The sequence below is a fragment of the Melanostigma gelatinosum genome (genome assembly GCF_949748355.1).
Source record: "Melanostigma gelatinosum genome assembly, chromosome: 18".
In the NCBI taxonomy this organism is placed as follows: domain Eukaryota; kingdom Metazoa; phylum Chordata; class Actinopteri; order Perciformes; family Zoarcidae; genus Melanostigma; species Melanostigma gelatinosum.
In genome coordinates this window covers 14,458,936-14,483,340 of record NC_136651.1, presented here as the reverse complement: position 1 = coordinate 14,483,340, position 24,405 = coordinate 14,458,936, and the positions used below count along the sequence as shown (strand labels likewise).

General features: G+C 43.4%; 1 protein-coding gene across 2 annotated transcripts in view; it reads right to left on the bottom strand.

Moving 5' to 3' along the window:
* Nucleotides 1–24,405, bottom strand: part of cntfr (ciliary neurotrophic factor receptor) — a 197,991-nt gene that overhangs the window by 97,593 nt on the left and 75,993 nt on the right. For both annotated transcript variants that reach the window (XM_079289292.1, XM_079289293.1), the window contains one exon: nucleotides 21,506–21,587. In XM_079289292.1, the coding sequence (XP_079145418.1) occupies nucleotides 21,506–21,587 (82 nt within the window). The remainder of the gene's footprint in view (nucleotides 1–21,505; nucleotides 21,588–24,405) is intronic.

The following is a 24,405-nucleotide window of genomic DNA, read 5'->3' as shown; positions in this document are numbered from 1 at the left end:
CCTGCAATAAAAACGTTATGATAGCTCCAATTATGAAAGAGGCTGATGAAAAACGTCTTTCTTTTTTCTTCCATAAAATCTGCTGCCGTCACCCTTGTGCAGAATCCAGGCCAGCTAAATGTGTTTAAAGTGGTAGCGTTTGACTTTAACACATTATTGACAGTTATTTATATATATATATATATTTTGTAACTAAAGGGAAGTGCATTCGGTCACATGTGAGTTAGATCTATCCTTATCCTTCCGATATATACTAGGACATATGTTGATGTACTTTTACCAACATATTACTGGTAAAAGCAATTGGCGCCACACAGGAAGTAGTTTGACATCATGTAGTTCAGCAAAAAGTAAGGGATTATTGAATGTTGTGTCTTCGACACTGACCTTCTGGGTTTTGTGTCTCATTCTGCAAGACATTGCATTTTTACTGATATCCACTACGGCGAGATTTTCCAACTCATGTTGGCGATTGTCAATGCTGATACCGATATATATACACGTTATTCTTTTCACATACTTGCAGGAAACGTCTCTCCTGTAGTATAATTAATATTGCATTATGCCCACTGTTATCATGGTTGGCCCACTGGCAGATCGATACATACAATATGATAGACTTCATATTTATTTTCATGGAATAATGTTCAAACAGAGCTGAAAAATGCATCCTACTGTAACAGGCCTGGATGATGCTGTCGCTGAGAGAATCCCGTATAAAAGGCACCGCCAGGTCAAATCTGCCCAAATAACGAGTGGATGATGTCTCTTCAGACGGCTGATCAAATTTGAAGTGTTGCAGGAATGCGATTTGGCTCCTCTTCGCATGACCGATGCAGTGCAATCCCGGCAAACAGACACTTTGCGCTCCGTTTCGGACACACCACAGACAAATGTGCTTTTGCATCAGCTTAGTCGACGGTTTCAGGTGCGTATACGCATCATCGTATCGGCCTGTATCTCTGGCCGACGCTGGTACTTCTTCTTAAAGCCTTTATCGATCCCTTTAACCACGACTACATTCTGCTCCTAACCAGCTTCAAGACCATGAACTCTGACTCCATTGACGACAGACAACATGTTTCACAATAAATCAAATACATATTAAATAACAGAATACATTCTTTTTGTTTGTGGTGTGTGGGAAGTAGTTAGAAAACAGGTGAAGGATAAAAAGGTAAGTGAGTGTTGGTGAACGGATGAATGTCTACACTATATCTGCAGCAGGTCCAGTTCAAAGGTGATCCGTTGGAAACTTTCTTTGCAGAGCTGAAGAAGTAACATTTTTAAATCAGTGTGGGGGAAAACATATTTATGTGTATGTCATAAAACGTTGCATGCTATTTCTGTCCCGCCGCTGAACTGCCACGGATCCATCAATCACCCGACACTTGGAACAGCAATCAGCCCGGCCTGTCAAGCCGCTGCTGCGGCAGCTAAATGGAGCGCGTGGCCCAACAGCGTAGCATCCAGCATCATTTCCATTGTTATTTCAGTCAGCGATCACAGGACCACCATTCCAAGTGGGACTCCGGGCTATTTCCCCCTCGTCACAGAGGCTCAGAAATATTCAAGGATGATTTTATCCGTGTCGGCTGTGTGGCTGTTTTCCAAGCACCGGTAGGTACCCGAGGGACCCTCACATGAGTAGGTCTGAAGCTGCAATCAATCATGTGCGGCAGACAACACACACAGTGCAGGTACGCACCGATGTGCACAGAATCAGAGTGACACACACATACACACCCACACACTTAGATATGTGCATGTCCACCTCTTGATCCTGCACTGAGATACACAACAAGCGAGGTGCGATGGGAAAATGACTGCTGTCAGGTTTCCGCGGCTGCCAAAACACCGTCGCATCCGAGCATCCGAGAAAGCACAGATTACTACTCCCTCTCCCGAGCTTCAGCTGGCGTGTTATGAAGGACTGGGGGGAATTAAAAAGAAAAAGTGTCAAACAAATAACTTTCGAGGAGCCCAGGGGTGCACGCGCAGAGATGCATTTGAGCTGCAGCAGAGCCCGCAGTGTCGTTGCTCCGTCCTTGATGCCGAAGTTTACTTTCAGTTCCACGCTCGTCATTTGTCGGCGGAAGACTAATGATGGCGAGCAGAACATTTGGCACAGTGAAAATCACAATCAGCGAATCATTTCCCCCGACAGTCCGCCGTCTCTGTCCAGCAGAATACTCTCGACTTCAAAGAGAGACTCCACTGTGCACGGTTTATTACGAGTTCAAAGGAATTAACCGATGCTGTAGGTTACAATGATGAACGGGAGCAATGACCGATAACCATAGAGATCAACGATTAAAGCCCAACTCTTCAACAACACAAAAAGAGCATTTTGTTCCTCTAATCAGATCACTAGAGCTCGAGCGTTTGAGAAACATTCATCAATGGGTGAGGCGTGTTTGAGACACATTAAATGACAATGTGTGCGAGTGTGTGTGTGTGTGTGTATTTTAGCAAGGACCTGCAGTTCAAGCCACACACACACACACACACACACACACACACACACCAGCAGAAAAGAAAGCAGCACTAAGCCGTAGGCATACACAGCCCACAAGCACACTGCGGAGAAAGAGACGGCACAACTAAAAATGTGAGTTCTGTGTGTATTGTGTCCATGTGTGTGTCCATGTCATACGTTTGTGGACTTATGCTGAGAGTGCACGTCTGAAAAATCGCATGTAGAAATGTACAAAAGCATCTGTCCGTCTCATGAAACATGCATGACTACATACAGACATGCAGTCCAAGGAACACGCACAGGTTTTCGGGAACAAAAGTCATTTGTCTGCTTTCACCTCAGTCCAGGTGGGTTTGAATCAGTAGCTATAATCTCCTCGTTGGACTGGGAGTCCTGTAATCCACAACCTGCTCTTGCTTCGTCTTTACTGTAAACAATATGCATCTCCTTCTTTTATCAAGATATATGGGAATTAATTACAATATGCTCCTTGATGCACTAAATGTACAAACTGTACAGCACATAGAGCAGCAGCAGCGTTGGGGAAAACGGTGGAGAACAGACGGTCAATAACAAGCGGAAGGAAAGGACCGGCCAGAGCAGACACAGCCAGAATCGATAAGACTTCTCCCTTAATGTACCCAAAAGTCACTCGTTTTCTCCTCTTTCTTTGTCCCTTCATTTATTTCTTTGCTCTCCGTCGGGCAGGTGGTTACACACCGGACATGGGTCACATCCGGTGCAGGGCCGTGCCACCATTCTTCAAATACAACAAATACATACACGCATGTCTTTTCAGTGGTAGACGCACACACTGCACACACACACACACACACACACACACACACACACACACACACACACACACACACAGACATGTAGCCACAGACAGCAATTTTGTTGCAGACTGAAAAAAAACAAAAAACGGAGTTAAAGGAAAAGGCAAAAAAGTGACAGAGTAAAGGAAGTGCAGAGTGTTTCTATGACAACGTGTGGATGTCCGAGTATGTATTTCTGTGTGAAAACCTTCTACATGGACTGATAACGCACCTGCACACGGAGGTGCAAAAATACATTCTGTATGCGTGGATGGATGAGTCAATAACACACATTTTGCACACACACACACACACAAGGTTAGTTACAGGCCCCTCTGCTTCAGCAGTGGGCCTGTCTGAAGTCAGGCTATAATGACATCCAGGTATGTTTGCTCTTCATTTTGCACGGCTCATCGCAGCTCCACACAGGGCATCGGCACCGTGTTTGTGCTTCGAACTGGGATGTTTGTATACACACCCGGTGTCCTTGTGCACATCTGTGTGGCAGTTCTGCTGTATGCCTGTGTCTGTTCCAATGTGTCTGAGCTCATGTAACCAATCATGCCATAGTGTGTGTATTTGTCGGTGTGTATACATGTGTGTGTGTGTGCGGGCAGGACTTTTCCCACATGCGTAGACAGAGCCCTCTACCCGGCTTGTTGACATTCCAGTAGCTTGGCCTCTCCGTCTGCTCTAAAACTCTCCTCTCATTCAAAACAGACCTCCCTTCACTCTCTTACACTGACACACACACACACACACACACACACTATACCTTATTCTACCTGCTATACCTTCTCATTGAAAGCACATGTTCGACATGAATGTACAAGTTCAGCCTGTCCTCCATCAGCGCAGTTGTGTTCGTGGAGTTCATCCTCGGAGTTCATCCTCGGTTTTAACGGGAGCAGCTAAGCCTCAATGTGACTGTCTTTACCTTCAGTTTCATTTCGGCACATTCAATTAAAACTGCAAAACAAACCCCACCTTCAAAGATGTCCGGTTACTAAAAGTGAATCCACACCTGAGAACCAATCCGAATCGGGACTTTTCATGGTATAAATGTCTGCCGATGACGAATGCAGCTCCAAGTAAATGTATGACGAGAAATAACACTGATAACAACAGGTGCCATTTGGCAAACACTTGCCTATTGGAGGTGCTCATACGCCCGGGCACATTCGCCACCGTTGAAAGGCAATTCCACACAGTACCTCTAATATCGAAGGCAAGCGCGCACATGTCTTGAAGCCATGTAGGTGACAGGAGCATTCACGTCTCCTGTGCTTGTTGAAGGAAGCAGTATTCAACATGTCCATCCTCTTGAGCACACACGAGCCCGCATATTTCACCTTCTTTTACTATAGACAGGAGGAGCGCTCTTGATGAAAGTCTGACTGTGAGTGATGAGGTTTCTTTTAAAAATGAAAAAGAAAAATCCACCGTTTCCAAAATGCACAACAATCACAAGTAGAGTGAGCAATCTTTGTCAAAAATGACAATCCTTTTAAAGAAATTATTTTTTACCAAATGTCTTTATCCTTGAAGTCAAAACACACCTTTCTCCTCAGAATACCTGTATTATGACTGTTTTATTCTTCTGCGGCTGTGCGTCTACGCATTTTCAATGCGGGCGCCTCTCATGAGCGGCCGGCATACCTGGTACTGCAGCGTAATGTATTTTTAATTATGACCCGTGGTTTTAAAATCCTTTGCCAGGCAATCTTTGATTTACTTGATGAGTGGGATTCAACAGTTTAAGTTTTAGTTTAAGTTTGGCGCAACACAACTCCAATGCTGGAAAAAAAAAGAAATATGTAAGAGTTCGAGTTAGTTCTAAATGATACGTTGGCTGTAGGGAAATAAGCATTCAAAAGAAGAATGACAAAGAGAGAGGTGTGGAGCAGTACGTGATAGTCCCCTGGCTGCAGGTTTGGTCATTTTAACCAAAAAGAGATGACTGCTCTGCTTTCAAATATTTGACAGAAAAGATTGGTCGAAAATATCAATGCTTGAGCCTCTAGTCTATATTGAGTGTGCAGTAATTGCTTCAATCTGGGTAGCACAACAAAGAGACAAAAGCTCTTCTAACTGTACGTGTTCCTGTTCCTATAACAGGCATTGACAGTTAAATGGTGCCATTAGCACTGACAATGCGATGAGTCAAAGGAGTTACACAAAGATAACTTTGCTCTGTGTCAAAGAAATAACACATCACAGCTGTTGCTTCTAAATGTCAACGTGTCCATAAGAAAGAGGCTGCTGTGCGCGCACTCACGCCCGCTATTGTGTCTTTTCTTTTATTGTGTTTCAGATGGATGTGAGGGGGAGTTAAAGTCCGGGATTAAACTTGGGACCTTTCTCCTGAAGGAGCTCATGACCTTCTCAGAGATATGAATATAATGTATGAGATGGAAGGGAAAAGATGAAGGAAGAGGAAAAGGTGGAAGCAGATGTACTGCATAACGATATGTGGGAGAGAGGGGAGCATTTAATGCCTGGAGTTGCACATGAAAAAAAGGCTGGAAGTGTGCAGCGGACCTGATCACACCCAAAGGCTGTCCAAAGGGCAAGAGAACCCAAAGAGATATCTGTTGAAGTTCTGGCACAAATGAAAACACTGAAGTTAAAAACTGCTAACTCTCTGTACATCTACTGGCTAGTGTGGCATTGATCAGGCAGGTACTACACTAATAATGCAGGTACTAGAAAGTATGCATTATTTTCTGACAACCACACACCTCCGATCTAAAGGCGACCAGCTCCATGTGCTTATTTGGTGTCATGACATAATGTGAAATAATGAATTAATTACATGAATAATGTAAAAAAAATCTTAAACGGTACGTGTATAAGATAATCCGCTCTGACACATGCCGTGATGATAAATAATGAACGATACACTTAACGGGTTATGGTGTTGGACATTTACTGATACAACTGTGATTTCTGAGGGTATGGCAGAGGGCTTTACTTCACCGCACACGTGCCGCACTGACGCCCGAAAGCAGGTCACGCACTTTTTTAAATCACACTCGACGCAACGCACAGACATGCGGAAGTCGAGGAAAGAAATGGGTGGTCAGACAAAGACCAGGGCAGACAAACAGCAAAAACCAATATGAAAGAGTTCAGCTGGAGCCACTTTAATATTGTCCTTCGTGTGTCCATGCTGCAAGTAAGATTTTTACTGCGAGAGAGAATCTTTATGTCCCCAACCATCTCTCTCTTTTTCATATATACACACACACACACACACACACACACACACACACAGATGCAGACACATGTCTTAAGGCATGACAGCACTAGTGTTCAGTATACATTAATATCACGCTATATGCTCTCTTCGCCATCATGAACGTATTGGGTTCTTGTGCAGGTGTGTGTGTGTGTGTGTGTGTGTGTTTGTGTGTGTGTGTGTTTGTGCAAGACATGTGAATGGTTTTCAGCAATGCTGGCCAGTGGTGATAAGAAACCTAAATCCCCGACACATTCTCACATGGACAAGCGAGGCTACAGCCTTCATCCGTAGAAACCACAGCTTCCATCAAAGGACACCAGTGGGGCATGTGGAAAGGTTTATTAAAGGGGAAGGAGAAGATGAGTTTTAATTTCTTTTTTGACTTAAAATCTAGTTTTACGAAACAAATTAAATACAATAGTGACACAATATTTTGATGCAGGTAAAACAAAACAGGAATCATTTCCGCTCACTCCGTTATTCCGCCCGCGCTTCACCGAATGCTTGTGAATTGGGCTTTGTGTCCCCACCGATAGGATTCCTGATTGACGACGAAGCCAATTCTATGCTATGTATTTTGTCTTGTTGTTAGTTTAGGATTAGAGTTAACCTTTCAGAATAAGTGCTGAGCAGAGTGAGAAACGGGAGCAAAACAACAGCGGGGACTGAGATATGCGGTGTGAAATTGTGTTGTTCCCTTCTGGCGCTCGCACACAGACTCAAAACGCACACTCTCTCTCGCAAGATTAGAAAAACCACCTTTGCAGTGTGTGTGTTTGTGTGTGTGTGAGTGATGGAACGGCGTTGCCTCAATTCATCACTGTGCTTGTCTTGACATATAGGTTTGTGTGGGTGCGCTTGTGTGTGTGCGCAGGAAAGAGGTCCAGAGAAGGTTAATGCTACCTCTACCAGATTACCTGACCTGTGTGTGTGTGTGTGTGTAAGCTGCTGTGACAAATATGGTATGTTATCGATTTGACAGATCAGATTTCATGTTATCCCACTGAAGAAATATGCCACACACACACACACGCACACACACACACACACACTGTACACACAAGCTTGCTTGCACCTGCCCCGACGACGCACTGACCTCCACACGTTTGGCTTCGTTGAGAAATTCCTGGCACTCTGTGTGGAGCCGATATTACCCATGTCGCTGGTGTCTAAATGAGATACCTCATCATAATCCCATGGCTGGTCACCGAGACTACGACAGGACATTACACCGCATAATGGCCTGTTAGCCCAAGTGGATTATGCAACGCGGTGTCCCAAGGCAACGCCTCAGCTGCATGTCTGACAGTGACGGAGCGGGCTGGGCTTCTGTGTCTTGCTTAAGGGCACGCGGTTTATTGTGCAGGAGCCGGCCTGTTATCTATTAATAATGGTGCAATCTCCCAAACCATTAGGCCAAGCCGCCACTTGGAAAAAACGGTCAGTGAAAACCCTGCGTCCGTTTTTCATACTCAAAGTCGCATTGTGTTTTAGAGGTAGTATATCGATATTGCTTTTTCTTCGTATTTTTTTTCTGTCGTTTGCATGCAAAAAACACACAACATGCAGTAAAAGCATGTTAGAAGCAGTCAGCAGTTTTGGTCTCACCTATTTGTTTGGTTGAGAGTTGGTCAAACAGCAAATGTAGAAAACGCATGCAGCAACAACTCAACGTGTTTGTGGTTTGTGCGGACTGAGCTCCACAAACTGCAAATTCACAAACACTGCATCACAAAAAGCTGCTCTGCAATGCTAATACTCCTCATCCAGTGACTCAAAGGCTCCCCAATGGACTATGGCCAAAGCACAAGCCCATATAGCAATTAGTTCTAGTAAATAAAATGAGTATGCATGTGCATAAGTTGGCGGGGCTTTATGTGCGTGCATATTTTCTCCTGGGAAGAAAGAGTTTCCCGTCACCGCCGCAATTCTTTAAGCCTCTGTGGACTTTCAATATCTCTGAGCTGTAGTCAATGTTTTGTCAGCATGATGGACAAGAAAGCTTTGGAGATTTGAATTTGAAAAGAGAGCAGGGAGGCTATTGTCCCCAGTATGGTATGAGGATTTGGGGGCGCTGATGTTTTTCCGTATATATCCATTCCTACGCAGGAAATCACACTTCCACTGAAAGAGATATGGCCGTCCTTGCACAATGTCATGGGCAAAGAAAACACACAGACACACACAATGTGCACACACTTCTCCTCTGCTTTGCGCTCTTTTGTTGCCTCTCGTCTACAAGGACAAACAGCTCTTTCAGAAATGTCGTAGTTCTACCCCCCCCCCCCCCCCCACAAAGTGACAACACAAGACAAGCCGTTGCAATGTCAGACTTCACAAACACACACAGAAACACACACGTGCACAAATCCTGAAAGAAGACACTCAAAGCAATCAAAGATAGAATCCACTCCAAGTAACATTTCTCCTGCTTCATATGTTTTACTTTGGATGGATGGATGGATGGACGCTGGGCGACACTGGTCCTCTGCTTGATGTCTGGGCCGAAGAGAACACACACAATGTGGTCTTTTATGAAGTCATTTGTGATGAACCGAAGGGATTTGTGCGCACAGTAAATCAGTTCAGAGTCAAAGTGAAAAAGAACGTCGACAGCATTATTTCAAAGTCTGTGATTCCCTCCATAGAGGTGGCGGCTCTCGAGACAAAAGAGATGAAGTCCTTCCTCCGTACACGCCCCCCAGCAAATAATTTCACTGTGAAACCGTATCAAAAAGAACCAAAAAAGTGTCAATTTCATTCTGATCCTGACACGGCTGGTGAAAGCGCCCTCAGACTGTCCGGCTGGTGTGGGACACTGTGGTAGGTTGTTCTTCTTCATGTTATTTTAATACGCCAAATAAGCCTCCTCAGGCTCTAATTCGTTGTACACGGTTATCTGCTCCACTTGAAATATCCCAATCATAATACACAGAAGCCGTGTATCATCAGTTAATACAGCAAGACCAATCCATTTGGACTTTAACGAAGTATTGTTTGGCTTAAATGCAACGTTCATGTTCTGTATATTCAGCAGCTCCTCAGCAGCTACACCCCGGATACGGTTTTACTGTTATTATAAAATCACATGCCCCAGTTAACTTTCACACTACGGTTGATATGAGGGTCCAAATGTTTTGTCTAGTTTCTATCTGTGCATTTATGTTTTAATTCAACTCTCCCTCGCATCGCCACACTAGTTTTGTCTGGTTTCTCTGAGCACTGGAGTTCAGTGGAAAGACTTACGTAGAGAGGGTTGATAACAACGCAGAGCTGGATTGAATTAAACTGAAGTTCAATGTGATGAATGGCAATCTTTCCCCCCTGCCACTCTTCTACTCCCCCCACAACGCGTCACACGGAGGTCCTTCTGTTCACAATAGATCTAATTAAATGTGTATATTTAGACGTGTTGCACCATTGAGGGGTCCGAGACCCCTTTTAAGCCTCTGGTGATTCAGTTTCAATGTCTTGGAACAAAGTTTTATTGCAAAGCGACATTAGCCAAAAAAACTCAAGCTCATACTGGCTGGAATTACATTAAGTTCCTGGCAACATCAACTTATTGAACAGTCTATCAGGAGGAATGGGGGGGGGGGGGGGGGGGAATGAGCTAGTGGGGGCTCCGTGATTTTTAATGGGACGAGAAAACACAACTTGAGATTTAATGGGTTGGAATCAACAAAATGGGCCTGGAAACAGAACATCTCTCTTGCAAATGGTCACTCAATCCAGTGGAGGGACACTCTGTTCATCTACAAATGAAATGTTTTCTTTAATGACTCAAATAAATTGATTTGTTGAATTGATTTCTTTGAAAGTGCAGGCTGCTCTGTTGTTTACATGATTGACTCTGCCTTATTGCTCTCTTATACATACTGGGTGTGTGGGATGATGTTTCTTTATATCATCTGGAAAATAAAATATTAGCTTGGACCCTTTAACTATCTTTTTTACAACTATCTGCCACACAAGGGACAGTAGCTCTCCAGCAGCATGCACAAAGAACAGGAAATTACATCGCTTCAACATGAAGCAAGAAAGAACATGGCTTTGATTTAAAACAAAGTATACATATACATATAACTTAACATTGAAGATTAACTGCACTGCGAAGGCCAAAGAGTAACACAATAAATTAAGTATAAAGAAACCATCCAAAAAATGCAGCTTTGTTGTTTATTGAGGAGGCCTTTCACGCAGTGTGATCTACAGCATGGGAAGCAAAAGAGCTGAGCTTTCTATTTGGAGATACATTGTAAGCCGTGGAGCGGAACACACTACGCGTGAACTGCTGCTTCCGCCAAACTAATGTTAATAACTTGAAACTTAAAATCCCTAATCCCCCTCAATATTTACCTCTGCTTTTATTTCCCCGTGTGCTGCTACTATTGTGCCTCACACACGGATGCAAAGGAACAGAAACACACACACACACACACACACACACACACGCATAGAAGGAGCTATTAAATAGGTGGAGAAACAGGAACACCAGTATGGCATCCTTTCATTCACAATAGCATGTAACGCCATGTTAAGGTGCTACATTTGTGTATGTGTGTGTGTGTGCTCATGACTGAGAATAAAACTAACTAACAAAATGTATTGCTCTATCTCCAAAATGCTAAGTGCTGTCTGACCCTAAAGCCCCGGTAGCACTCTGTTCACTATTTATTTTTCATTAAAAACCGGCTGGCTCTGACCTGCTGCAAGCCTCATTAGAATACACTTCCCTTAATGACTCACATTAGACACACAGGATGAATGTGCCGCTGTGAGAGTATGCGTGTAGGCAGGCTGACGCTGTAAAATGCTGCTCAAGAAGAGTTTCACATGTGCCCCCTCCTCGTCCCACATCCACTTTCATCCTGAGAGTGTGTTTGGTAGAGAGAAAGACGGATGAAATGAAAGAGAAAAAGAAAAAGAAATCTCCCACTTTCAGGTGGTGATTGGGAGCTGTGTTTGTCTGTGGAGTGTTGTAAATGAAAGTGATTCTGAGAGGGGTGGGGAAGCAGGAGGACAGGGAGATGAGGAAGACAGACGGCGGTGCGGAGAGATCATTTCTGTTCATGTGCCCAACTCCCACGAGAGAGAGAGAGAGAGAGAGAGAGAGAGAGAGAGAGAGAGAGGGGGATTTGCAGGGGATCTTGGCCTTTTTAAGGAGTAATGTGCTGCAGAAGGTCAATACACAACTGTTGTTTTGGTTGTCTTGCACAAGGACCCTTCAAAAAAGGCATGAAAATCCTCCCCGTCTCCTTATTTTTGTGGCGCTGAATGAGTCAATCAGTCATTTTAATTAAATTGAGTCTTTTTTTCTCTCAAAAAACAACAACATTTGCTCAAGGATGGTAATTACCCTCTGATTGAGGACGGGAGAGTGACCTTAAAGCTTAATTTGGCAAGTCATTAATACCAGCGGCTTTTTTTCTAGCTTTGTTTTACACCTTTTGAACTCATCTCAGCTGTACTAATAAGATCCTCCTTGCATCCATAATTACCTGAGACGTTCTGAAAACACCTTGATGAAAAAAGACTTTGTAATGTCGGTTAAATCTTCCTTTCATCTCTTCAGCACTCCGGCTATACCATCTGTCAATACGCCAGGGTCAGGAAGAAGACAGCGTAGTGCTGAAACACACTTATGTAGTTTAGAAGTATTTCTATGTTTGTTGAAATTGTCTTCACATCCTGACAGCAATCAACTAATCAAATGCTCTGACAAACGCTTACCAACAGCAGCTGTGTTCATCGTTTAAAGCCACTGTGGACATTTGGGGGGAGTGTCTTTGGAGGGAGGCCTGAAGGGACGGGCTGTCAGTGTTGCGGATTTTCGAGACTTTCGAGGGTTTTCGGTTGGATATGTTTTCAAATCTAGCTTACTCTTGACTTGAATGAGTATCACTCACTGTATATTATGATGCCAAGAGTAACAGATCAAAGAGTAACAGCTTGTTGCAAGCTGAAGTTTGTTTTTTACGTTGATGTGCAGTGTTTTTAACTGCTTCAGATTCTCGAGACTCTCGGTCAAAGCGTTACTGGGAATCCCTTCTACTGAATTCATGAGTTTAAGAGCTAGACAGTACACACACATGCATGTAAACACTCCGGCTCAGACAGTGAGATTCTGAGATTCCATATCTTATAGCATATAAAGGGCCGTGATTGGTTGGAGACGGTCCATTACCAGACAGATGTTATCTGACAGTCGGGAAACCCTGCGTCTCTATTGGACCGATTACAGACCGTTCACTACCAAACAAACAATCATGGATTCCATGATTGTTTGTTTCCTTATATCTCACACGTTGTCTCTTTCACAAATTTGGGTAATACAACACGCAAGAAAATACAGGCCAACTGGCAAAGTGGATGAATATGTTTCTGTGTGTGTGTGTGTGTAGCGGGGGAACCTTTATTAAAGTTGATTCTGACAGCCGGTTCCACCGTGGATCCAGTTTCAGGTTAATAAAATATCCATACGAATTTGCGTTAATTCCATGAGTAACTTGATGACGATGAAGATACTAACCACTGAGGCTTTGTCACGTCTCAATGGAAGCCCTGGTGCCAGCACACATGCCAATCCATGTACACACAAACTTGCAAACTATGTTAGAGACATCTTCTCTTATATCCGCCTCTCTGTAACGAAGACCTTTTTAATACTTATAAAGCTCTAAGTATCTCATATTATATATTATGGCATCTTCCTCCTCCACATGCCTCCTAAAGTGCAATGCATTAGCTGTCAAACTATTTTCCTCTCACATGGCCAAGTCCAACAGCTCTTCAGTTAAACATCTCGTACGGTGATCTAATCAGCCAATCAAAAGGCAACAACATAACCTCCCTATCAGCTGCTGTATTCACTTCGTGTCTCTGGAATCAGACAGGCCAACTAATCACAGAGTCTTCAAACTTCCTGCCTGTAGGACCTCCAGAAGGGATACTGTTATGTAGAGCAACATAAAAGAGAATTTGTCAGTTGACTAAACCCGCCAACCGTCTACTCAGCCAATCAGTTGATGAATCAACTATGTTACGACAAAGTATGTTGGAGTTGTATTAGTTTCCGTGATGGTATAAATAGGGCTGATGATCACACTTGGGTACCTGAAATACTTTTAATCACACCCACTTGTACCCTGGTCAAAGGTGTAAACAGTCTGTGCCAAACAGACTATTGCAGCTCCTTTCCTTTGAGAACCATAAAGTACTGTTCAAATAATTTAAAAAGTATGCAAAGCTCAGGATAATTGCATGTGAACACATTATTGTTCTGTTATAAGGTAAATGAATGTTTTGCTTTTTGCTTTCGCTTCAAAGCTGTTATTATTTGGGTGATTTAGAGCTCTTTTTAGTGTGTTTTTTTGTCCTTGCTTTTCAAAACCATGACTGAATGGGATTAGTGTTGCTTCACTCCTCCTCCCTGCCAGTCATCCAGTCAGTGATCCATCTGCCAATCCAGTCAGTCAATCAATTGGTTGAGCCCCATCTTGAATTTAATACAAACGGCGTGCCAAAGAGGGAGCACTGATTACCCTGAGTGCTACTCAGGGTAATGAGTGCGATCGAGGTTCCCTGCCAGCACATACATACACGGCTCGCACATACAAAGACGTGCAGGCAGACGCACTACACGCAGACATCAATCTCTGTGCTTATTCACTTATTTACAGCAGCTGTCTGTTTTCTCTGAAGACGCATCAGAGAGCGGTTGAATTTCATGAATAATTGAACACGTTTAGTTGTCTCCATTTGTCTTTTGAGCTTCTAAAAGTGGAGAGACGAACAAATTACAAACATCTGCTGATGTTTCAAGTGTTTTCATCATAAGAACTTTTAGTTAATGTCCCCCCCCCCAACAGAATTCATGCTGTCAGTAAATCCCAAAGACTTTTATCATATTTGCTCTGAGATTTCTTTCCCGATACTTATGGATGGTTAAGGCCTTGTGATGTCTCTTTGCGTCTCTTATGTTCCCTTTCTCCTGTCTTATTATGGAAACGACTCGAACAACAAACCTAAATGGAGTATCCTCCCGACTGGTTCAAAGGAGCAAAACGGGAGGCCGCTTTGCAATTGCAGTATTTAAAAAGCTCCACTTCAGCGAAAGTACACGAAAAAGCGACATAACGACTATAATTGTCTCTGCAATTACAGGAATTGCTTTTCATCTGCACATTATATCCGGCATTTACATTCAGACTCCGTGCTGGAGTTAAGATAAATGAATACCCACCTCGTTGACATGCATAGACCGTGTTTGAATAATTACCTGGAAAAGAAACTATGATATAATATATCTAATTATTAGGAGTGGATATGGAGTTGTCCCCGACTGTTCGGTATGAGACATCCTTTCTGGTACACCACTATCAGCTGTAGCAGCGCTGTAGCATGCTAGTGAGCTTAGCCCGGTTGGCCTGGTCACCCAAGTTCAATGCTTTGTGGAGTGCTGTAGCTATTACCGCTCATCACATCCGGCCATATGAGCATCTGCACGTGGATTAGATTAGATGGGGGAGTAAAAAAAAAGAAAAAAAGAAGCATTTATTCAATTTGGCCAGTCAACATGATCCATTCGCGAGGGTGTGGATAAGTAAGGCTGCAGTGGAGCAAAGCGGACTGCTCGGCATGTTGAAAAGTCACAGCAGCACGTGTCGAATGCACAAGAAATAAATACAGCTTCGACATCTGTAATACCATGGAATTAGTGCGAGAGTTCGCCTCCCACTCTGCCGCCGTCTCTCGTTCGCTCCCCTTTCCCTCCGCCAGTCTGTTCCCTGATCTCTGGCTCTCTTCCCCTCTCGCTCCTCTGTCCACTGTGATTACACGGCCTCAGCGTGAGGCAGAGGAGCTCGGCGAAGCGCAGACACGGAACACGCAAAAACATTGAGTGACGCTGGTGTAATGATGTCATGGGCAATAAATGTGCTTTTGACCACTCGGGTGGTGGATTTGTGAGACGGGAGAGGAGAGATGGAGACAGGGATGGAGTAAAAGGGGGGGGGCATCCAGAGGCAGGAAGTAATATAACGAAATTAGAGAGTGAAGGCAAAGGAGGGGATGGCAGATATGGAGGAAAGTAGAGAAGGTGACAAGTGTGTGATGATGTGGACGGTGAAGTGGAGGAAGAGCGAGACGAGACGGGAGAAGGGAGGGGAAATAGAAAGGCACATGAAGACACAGAGGGAGGGAGGGAGGAGGAGGAGAGTGAGAGAGAGAGAGAGAGAGAGAGAGGGAATGATTATGAGTGGAAATGTTTGGCTCTCAATCAGGATATGGACTCCCATAAATAACATGCTCTCTCAGTCAACAGCATGACGTCACCGCATTCACACACTCTCTCGCTCTCACACACACTGCAAAAATTAAATAAAAACTGCAGAGACAATTCACTCTAACTCAAAGAAAACAATCTCAATTGCACCAGATTTTCCTCATTCTGTATCGAATTCCATTTTCTTCTCCTCCTCCACTGAATATCCTCTGGCACTGCTCATTGGTATTCATGTTGCGCTTGTTCTTAGTATTTACTGTGCAAGGCACCCTGGTAATGACATTGTATTGCTTCGGCTGGGACTTTTTTGATGTATCTCAGGATACAAATGAGACAGAGAGAGAAACACGCGGGGAGACAGATGAATAAGGAATCAGGGAAAACAGAGACGATAAAAGGTGCGAAGAGAGACAAAAGGGAGATTAAGACAAATAGCGAGAAAGAAAACAAGGCTCATTTCGGCCATGTATGCGATCAATCTTCAGGTTGTGAAGTGAATGCATGCATTCACTTTGCATGCATTGACAAAAATCTAGTTTTTAAACTAGTGTGTGTGAAGATGAACCATCAGGAGGGACTCTTTCATTTGGCCAAATACTGGTTGGTTTTTCAGTCTGTTAGTCAACTAAATCGACTGATGGGTGTAGCCTGCTTGCATAATTCGAAAGTTTTTCAGTCGGCTGTGAATGCAAATGTATTCCAGAGGTCTTTACAGTTCCATAATGTTGGACCTGATCCAAACAGACCAGAGGGAAACCTACGCAAAACCAATGTGCACAAAGACCTTATCCAAGCAAACAAACTTCTTTTGTTTTTTTTGACATTTAAAGCTTCCTTTGAGGCCCCTATTGTGTTTTCATGTCATTGCTTGGAGGACAGCTATGAGTGTATTTGCACAAGCTAATCCATGTATTTAATTATATCATATTTTTCAAATTCAACATCATAATTACAGTTTAAACAAGCTCCAAAAGCAGTGTTGATTTTGCTGAAGTTGGTGCAATGCAATTGATATGACATGATGTGTTCTTAACAATCTAATGTGATTGTCCAACGAGCAGATACTGATGCTGTGCTGCCTATGGGCTCGCATTAAAACATGTTGTACTTTTCATGAACTTTTGTTCTACTGACAGCGCAATCTGCTTTCCTTTCTAATCTGAATAAAAACGATGTTATCGATTCTTGAGTGTTTTTCGCCTCCTCGAACCACGGGGAGGTTCAAAAGGTCGAGGGTCAACAGAGCAACACAGCGTGTCTGGTACTAGTTGACATTCAGCATCTTGCTTAAGAACAGCAGGGGAACCTATTTGTAGTCAACACAAGATGCTAGAACCTGTACATATTGCAGGAAATGCTTGTTGACAGTTCAGTAGCGCTCTTTGCAATTGACCAGTGTGCGAATAAATCATGCTTTTGCCTGAGGTGACTCCCCATGTACCATGTTATCAGCATTGCCTCTATCTGACTCCGTGTCTGTCTCCCACGCTCTCACTCTCGAGTCCCATCATCTGCCATCTGTTAAGTGTTCTCTCATGTCTTTCCCCGGATCTGACTCCTGTCTTTTCCACCCACATTATATCGTTTCCCCGTCCCCTTCTAACCGCCCCATCGCCTCGTTTTCGCTGGCAATCAAAAAAATCGAATTCATATTCAAGAGAGCTTAATTGGCATGACCTCGGAGTCTCCCTCTCTGTCTCTCTGCGGGGTTTATAGCTTTCAATTATTTTCTTTTTCCTCCGTTGTTTAAAGTGATGTTTCATTAAGGGATTGTCATTGCTGGTGCTCAGGCTTCAATCTCAGAGGTTGTTTTAGTTTTTGTTTTTTTATCACATTTCAAAAGCTGAATGGAAATGACACAGTCAATGAACTTTCCTCAGTGTAAGAAAACAAAATAGATTGCCTCCGTGGGAAAAGGCTTGTTGTTGAAGAGATGATGCAATGCTGCTGTAGAATTGTACTTTGTACTTTGTCAATTAAATATATGTTCAATTACAAGTCACAGAAGCAGCATTTGTAGCATTTTTTTAGATGCACCATTCGACTAATGATGATGAAAACGGGACGGTTTTCAGCTGATTGGCCATGACCGGTGACCGGACGGTCTGTCTCATATTTCAGATATATTTGTTGGTCACATTTAAATACGCTGCGCAGCTGTCGCATGATAGTTTAGTCCTAGACTGTAAGGTCACAGCTCTACTCAGTTAATTATAACGCTGTCATGAAGTGTTTCGATAAAATAATGTAAAACGTAGCTTTTGGCCAGAAACTTATAATAATTGAGTAATAATGACAATATAATGTATGAAATAGATACCAGGGAGGTAATTATGACCTGTTTAACTTGGTAACAATCGCTCTAAGCAGCTTATAATACATAATACAATTATGATGCAACGTTTGTATTTCTTAATCATTTAAAGTATGGGTTTTTATGCACATAACCACTATAGATGACAAACAAACAAAGTAAAAGGATAATGTTTCAATATTTTAACAGTTTACAGTGATTTCAGGCCAATTCAAATTATGTTTTGGGAAAGTTCCAGGATGGTGGTAAAAACAAAAAGAAGGTTAATCTGGTGCCTTACTGCCAATTATAGTTCTAAGAAAGAAAATCGGCAACAATTGGAATCAGCAGGTCAGATTTGAAAAAATTCTCATAAATCATCAAATCATCAATTACGCTGGTTACTGCGGAATTCACAATCAAATCAGTTTTTTTTATCTTTAAATTAATATTTCAAAGAAAACACGTGATATGTTCAACATTCATTTGCCTCAAAGGGGATAATAACAGCTTAACGAACAGTAAGTATACTTTCACAATAACTACTTTCATAATAACTCTACTTTCTGAACGAGCTCATGATTGCTCCTCTGTCCCTCCGCCCCCGTCTTGCTCCACCCTGTCTCATTCCCCTGTCTGTCCTTCGATCATGTCTCCGTGTCTTTCTCTCGCTCGTCTGGCTTTCTTTCACTGTCCATTTCCTCCTCCTCCCGGACAACATTGACTTTGTTACGCACGAGGCCTTGTAGCTATTCGTTACACTCAGTCGTGGTGTTGTCTTTGTTCGGCTGTGCGCTGCTGTCATTAATTATGAAGTCCCAAATGGATTTCCTATACACTCCATGTCAGGCGCACACACTCAAGTACAAACGTAGACAGCGTGTGCCTTCCTAACAAGAAAGTTCACCGTCCGTCTATCCCTCTCTACTGACTACGTATGTGTGCGTGCACATGCATCAATGTGTATGTGTGTGTGTGTTGCGCGCTCTCTTGGCACATACACAAAGGAATCTTGTCAATCAAACCGGTTTGCAATTAGTCAGATATATATACGCATGTCTCTGTGTGAGTTTAAGAGTGTGTATATATATATGTGTGTGTGTGTGTGTGTGTGTGTGTGTGCTTACTGGTAATACTTACTGCTCTTATGTGCTCATGCATCTGTGATATCTTATGACATACGTAGGAAACAGTTTCGTGTGGATGAGGCAGCTGATTTTATGCAGCATGAAAAGAAAAGCCGCACACACACACACACACACACACAATTCTTCCCAGAGACCAAACTGGCAGCTCTCTTTCTTCTACTCGTGTCATTCATTTCTCACTCTGTCCATATCTGTTATTCCCTGAAGTGTTTCCCTTTCACTTTTTTTTTTTTCCTCTTTATTCTGCTTGCTCACTTTACCGTCCTTCCTTTCTGCTTTCCTGCGCGGCACAACATATGTAATACTTGATAAGGAGTGATCGGTAGAATACAGCTTGTGTTGAATCCATTGCACAGAGAAGTCTGTTGGAACAAGTTTAACTTGATTTTCAACTAACTGTTTTTTTTAAATAGAAAATTAGTCTTTTTAAAATAAAATAAGTGACATAAAATCCCTGTATAGCTAATTATTGCTTCTGAATTCGAATGAATTGCTTTTCGCAATTATTTTGAGGACAGCGCTTTTTCCTGCACTCTTGTAATTGGAAAAATATGTTTGTTATAATAATCATGGAAAGTTTTCATCTAATGTACCACTAAAGTCAGACATATGACAATGACATAACAGTCTTTCTAATGTCTAGTATCATTAAGTGTTGGACCGAATGCCTTGTGTGCTTAATAAGTCTCACCAGAGGACGAAAAGATGAATGTCCTGGCATGAACCAGATTAAAGGGCAGAATCCCTCTTTATTATTGAATCAGTTAACAATGAACTTAAAGTCTTGTTTGATTTTTCTCTTGCAGAAGAAGCTAAAAGGCTGATGAACCTGATTTGATGTTTGCTATGTCCTCCCTGACACCACACCTTTGAGCGGAGCAAAACAGCCCATGTCAGGAGACCCGTTTTGTGAAGTGGGGTTTCTCTCAAGACTCTGTTCATTGACAGAGATTGAAACTTTGACTCTTCTCCCGATTGATCATAGACATTTTCCATAACACTCTTCACCATCAAACATCAATTGTTATTCCTCTTCACTTTCATTCTCGGTCTGCCTCTTTCCGTTTGCCTTCCACGCCGCTCCATTTTCTCAATTTCTTCCCGTCTTTGTCCTCTTTCACTTACCTTCTCTGCAGCTTTCACCTAATCCCCAAAGACAACATTCCTTTTTCCTAAGCCATTTATGCTCCTTTTGTGTGTGTGTGTGTGTGTGTGTGTGTGTGTGTGTGTGTGTGTGTGTGTGTGTGCGTGTGCGTGTGAGTGTGCGTGCGCGTGTGTGTGTGCGCATGTGGGTATGACCCTCGTGACATAGTGATGCCGGGGACTTATCGACTTCCTCTTAAACTCTTTCTTTGGGTCAGCTGACTTAAACATTGCGACCCCATTGGCGAATAAGCCAAGGCAACTCTTCACCAAAAGTCAAGTGACGAATTGATTTCCCTGTTACTCACACACACACACACACACACACACACACACACTCACACCTGGTCGAATTTGTGGTCATGCATCTTCTGTGAACTCTCAGAAGAGCAGTCGCTGCATTATGTGGGTCTTCTGTAGCTTCTCTTCTCTCCCTCAAAACCTCGTGCACAAGTCATTTGAAACGCGCTCATGATTATCCGCTGACCTGACTGGCTCCTTTGTTGAACCCTTGTCTGTTAGGGAGGTAGCCAAAATATCAGCGCCATGCAGTGAGGGATCAGCTATCGTTCCTCTGTTTGTGAGAGAGGAAAAGTGAATCCCGAATACTCTTTCTCACACGAACATTTACACTTTTCCGCTTCACCTTTGACCTCACAGACCAAATGGCACACAGGGAAAAGTGCGGCTTACACCCAGGAACACCAAGTAAGTCTTACCCTAACTCCACAAGTGGTCAACTAAATCACAATAACAACAACTTAGCTTAGAAAGCAGCATAAAACCAAGTCCGTGCAAACAAGGATCATCACTGGCTTTGTCGATACGGGGAAACATTGAGAGAGGACATTTTGAGCACAGCAGATGTGAAATGATTTCCGTGGAGTCGGACAGTAGTTAGAGAGAGGTTGGAAAAAGTACAGGAAAGTTGAGTTGAGGAAGAGAAGAAGAGCAAAGTAGGATAAATTAGAAACAGTGTTCACTTTCTGAGATCCCAGAAGAGCATGAGGACCAGTCGAGATGAAAGGAGCAGAGTAGACCTCAGCTGAGAAGAGCTACAGTAGCATGAAGGAGAAGATAAAATGCATACTCACCAAGTTGACTGCGTCTCTGCGCGTACGCCACCACCACCGCGGCCAGGACTACGCAGCATAGCGATGTCACACGGTTTGCCATCTGTGGACACACACACAGCGGAGTCATCAGCGTGAGCGCGTGCGAGGGTCAGAGAGCCGGCGAGCGAGCGTGTCCGCCTGTCGTCCGTGATTGACTGACAGACCCATAGACGCCTACCACGGCGTGGAGGGGATGGAGGGATAGCTGCTTCCTGTCCTCTCCCCGTGTCTCTCAGTGTCTCTCTGTCTCCTTTCACGACTACTTCCCTTTCTGTGGACCTTTTCCTCTGTCCTTTGCCGTTTCCCCCCTACTTGTCTAACTCCGTTATTTCTTTACTCCTCTCACTGGTGTTGTCCTTTTCACTGTATAACCTTTCTCTCGCTCTGTGTTTATTTGTCTCCCTCTCTCCCTTTCCCTCTGTTCATCAGCCTAATGGGTCCATCCTCCCTGGGATGGGCTATGGCCAGCAGCTCTTAAAGGTATAGCACTCCATAAACAAACGGTCGGCCTTCATGTACAACAACGATGCCTCACGGGCATCCCCGCCGCCTCATTGTTGCCTCGCATAAAGCGTTTACAACCTGAAGTTCAACACTGAAGTATTTGAGGTGAAGATGGAAGAGGTGAAAGGCGCTCTCATCGCTTGCTTTTCTCATACTTTCATCTCTTGACGTTGTTGTTCCCCAGCTCAGTGCATCACTCCTTCTGAACGTCATTTCCTTGCGTTGTAAACATCGACTCCTTTTTCTATCTTGAAAGGAATAGTTCAACATGTTGGCAAGCGGGATGAGATGATAGCTTAACGTTTTTTAAAGGAAAAGATCCAGATTTTGAGAAATATTCATTGGCCTTTCTTGCCGAGATGAGAAGGTGAATGCCACGCTCACGGCAGCGGCTAACTTAGCTTAGCATAAAGACTGGAAGTCTCCTAGTCAAGATCGCAGTTAAAAACAGTCACAAAACGTGCAGGTTTTTTTTGCTTCCTGGCTTCCACTAGGAGGTAAAAGGTTAGAGGTCAGGGTCAGCTTTAACATCACTCCACTATTAGAGCTCGTAAAGATCCTCCCATTAAAAGGTGACGCCCTGTCTTCTCTCTCTGGGCTCTTCCTCTGTATGTAAGAGAGCCAACTATCTCTCCTCTCTGAGCAAAGGTCGTCTAAGGGTCTGCCTGCTGCTGAGACTTGCGGTGAGTAAGGCGTCCGTGTCTGCATGTGTAAGAACAGAGTGAGCGCTCTAAATCGAGGCAAAGAAAGGGAAGCGATTTTCCTTGTTCTTTTGAGGCACGACTCCAGCTGTTACAAACCACTGTCATCTGCCATTACCTCTTGGTCTTGGTTCGCCGTTTTCATTTCTCTTACTCACTTCTACTCTTCATTCTCTCTTCCACTTTTTCAATTCTCTTCTTTTCCTGAAAGTCATCCTCACGCTCTCCATTTCCCTCTCGCAAAATTCTGTCCTTCGCTCTTTCCGTTTGTCTTCGTCAAAGTTGAGCACGAACCTCACTACGCCGTGTTTAAGCGTCTCAGAAAGGTCAAAGCAACACAACAGGGAAGGTTATTCTCATTAGAATTAGCATTATTATAACCGCACTGAAAGAGTGTTTGGAAAGTCGAAAACTAACATGAGAGACAGAAGACGAGGAGTCCACAACGGGTACACTGCCAATGTTGTAGCCTTTCTACAAAGACCATAGTTGCTTCTGAAATTCCATACCAACATGCTATTTAGTACGCTAAAACAGGATATGAGATTATTTTAATGAGTCCAAAGCCTTAGTATGAAACCAATAGTATGAGAATTGCATACTATTACCAGTGCAATATGGTAAATGGTCTGTACTTTTCCAGTCTTCTGACCACTCGAAGCACTTTAACACTACATGTCAACATTCACCCATTCATAGACTGGAGGTAAGGGCTACCATGCATGGTGGCCATCAGGAGTATCTAACCATTTACACACCACAGGCACAGCGAAGCCGGGGATCGAACCGTCAATCCTCTGATTGAAGGACGACCACTGAGCCACCGTCTGCAAACACTATGCCGGCATAAATGTCCCACAACGCATTGCGATGGTGACAACATCGTTCAAAACAGACAGTGGCGGACAGCTTTGTAATGCATATAACGCTTCAATGTAAGTGTGAGCGAATAAAACCAGGATTACCGTGAATTAAGTTTGATTTGAAGCGCAAATACTTCAATTTAAACTGTGTTTTTCATAATTTACTGACGTGATTCTTTTAAATACACGAGATTATGTCGATATGTGTTTAGCAGAGAAAAGCAAACCATCTCTGAGGAGGAAAAAGATCTACTAGTCCTCTATGTCTCAGCTTTCTCTTCCCACTTTTAATTGGTCTGAGCATTTGTATTGGCAACTCTTTGGAGTCTGTTTTTGACTTTTCAGTATAATAACTGAAAGTTTGCATGACTGCATATTATTGAGGGTTCGATTGAGTGTGTGGGCGTGCGTGTGTGTCTATGTGTGAGTGATTGGCAGCTCATGGGTATTTCATCTGAGAAGATATTGGGGAGAGTGACAGGGGGTGAAATTAAAATTGCATCCCTTGTCAGAGCATCACAATCCCCATCTCTGCTCTTCAAGTGCTGGTTTCAAAATCCAAATGATGCGTGTGTGTGTGCGTGTGTGTGTGTTCGCATGCATTTGCAATTCTCTGGGCGCAAAAGCTCTGGTATAGGCGTGTGTGTGTGTGCGTGTGTGTCTGTGCATGAAACTGTGGGGGTATTTAGCCCGTCTATCAGCAAACAATACAGTTTTGAAACCTGACAGCTTCAGATCGCTCATATAATGACAGCCCACGGGCGGTTAGCGCTGCAATCACACAAACTCAATACAAACCCTCCTGCCTTTA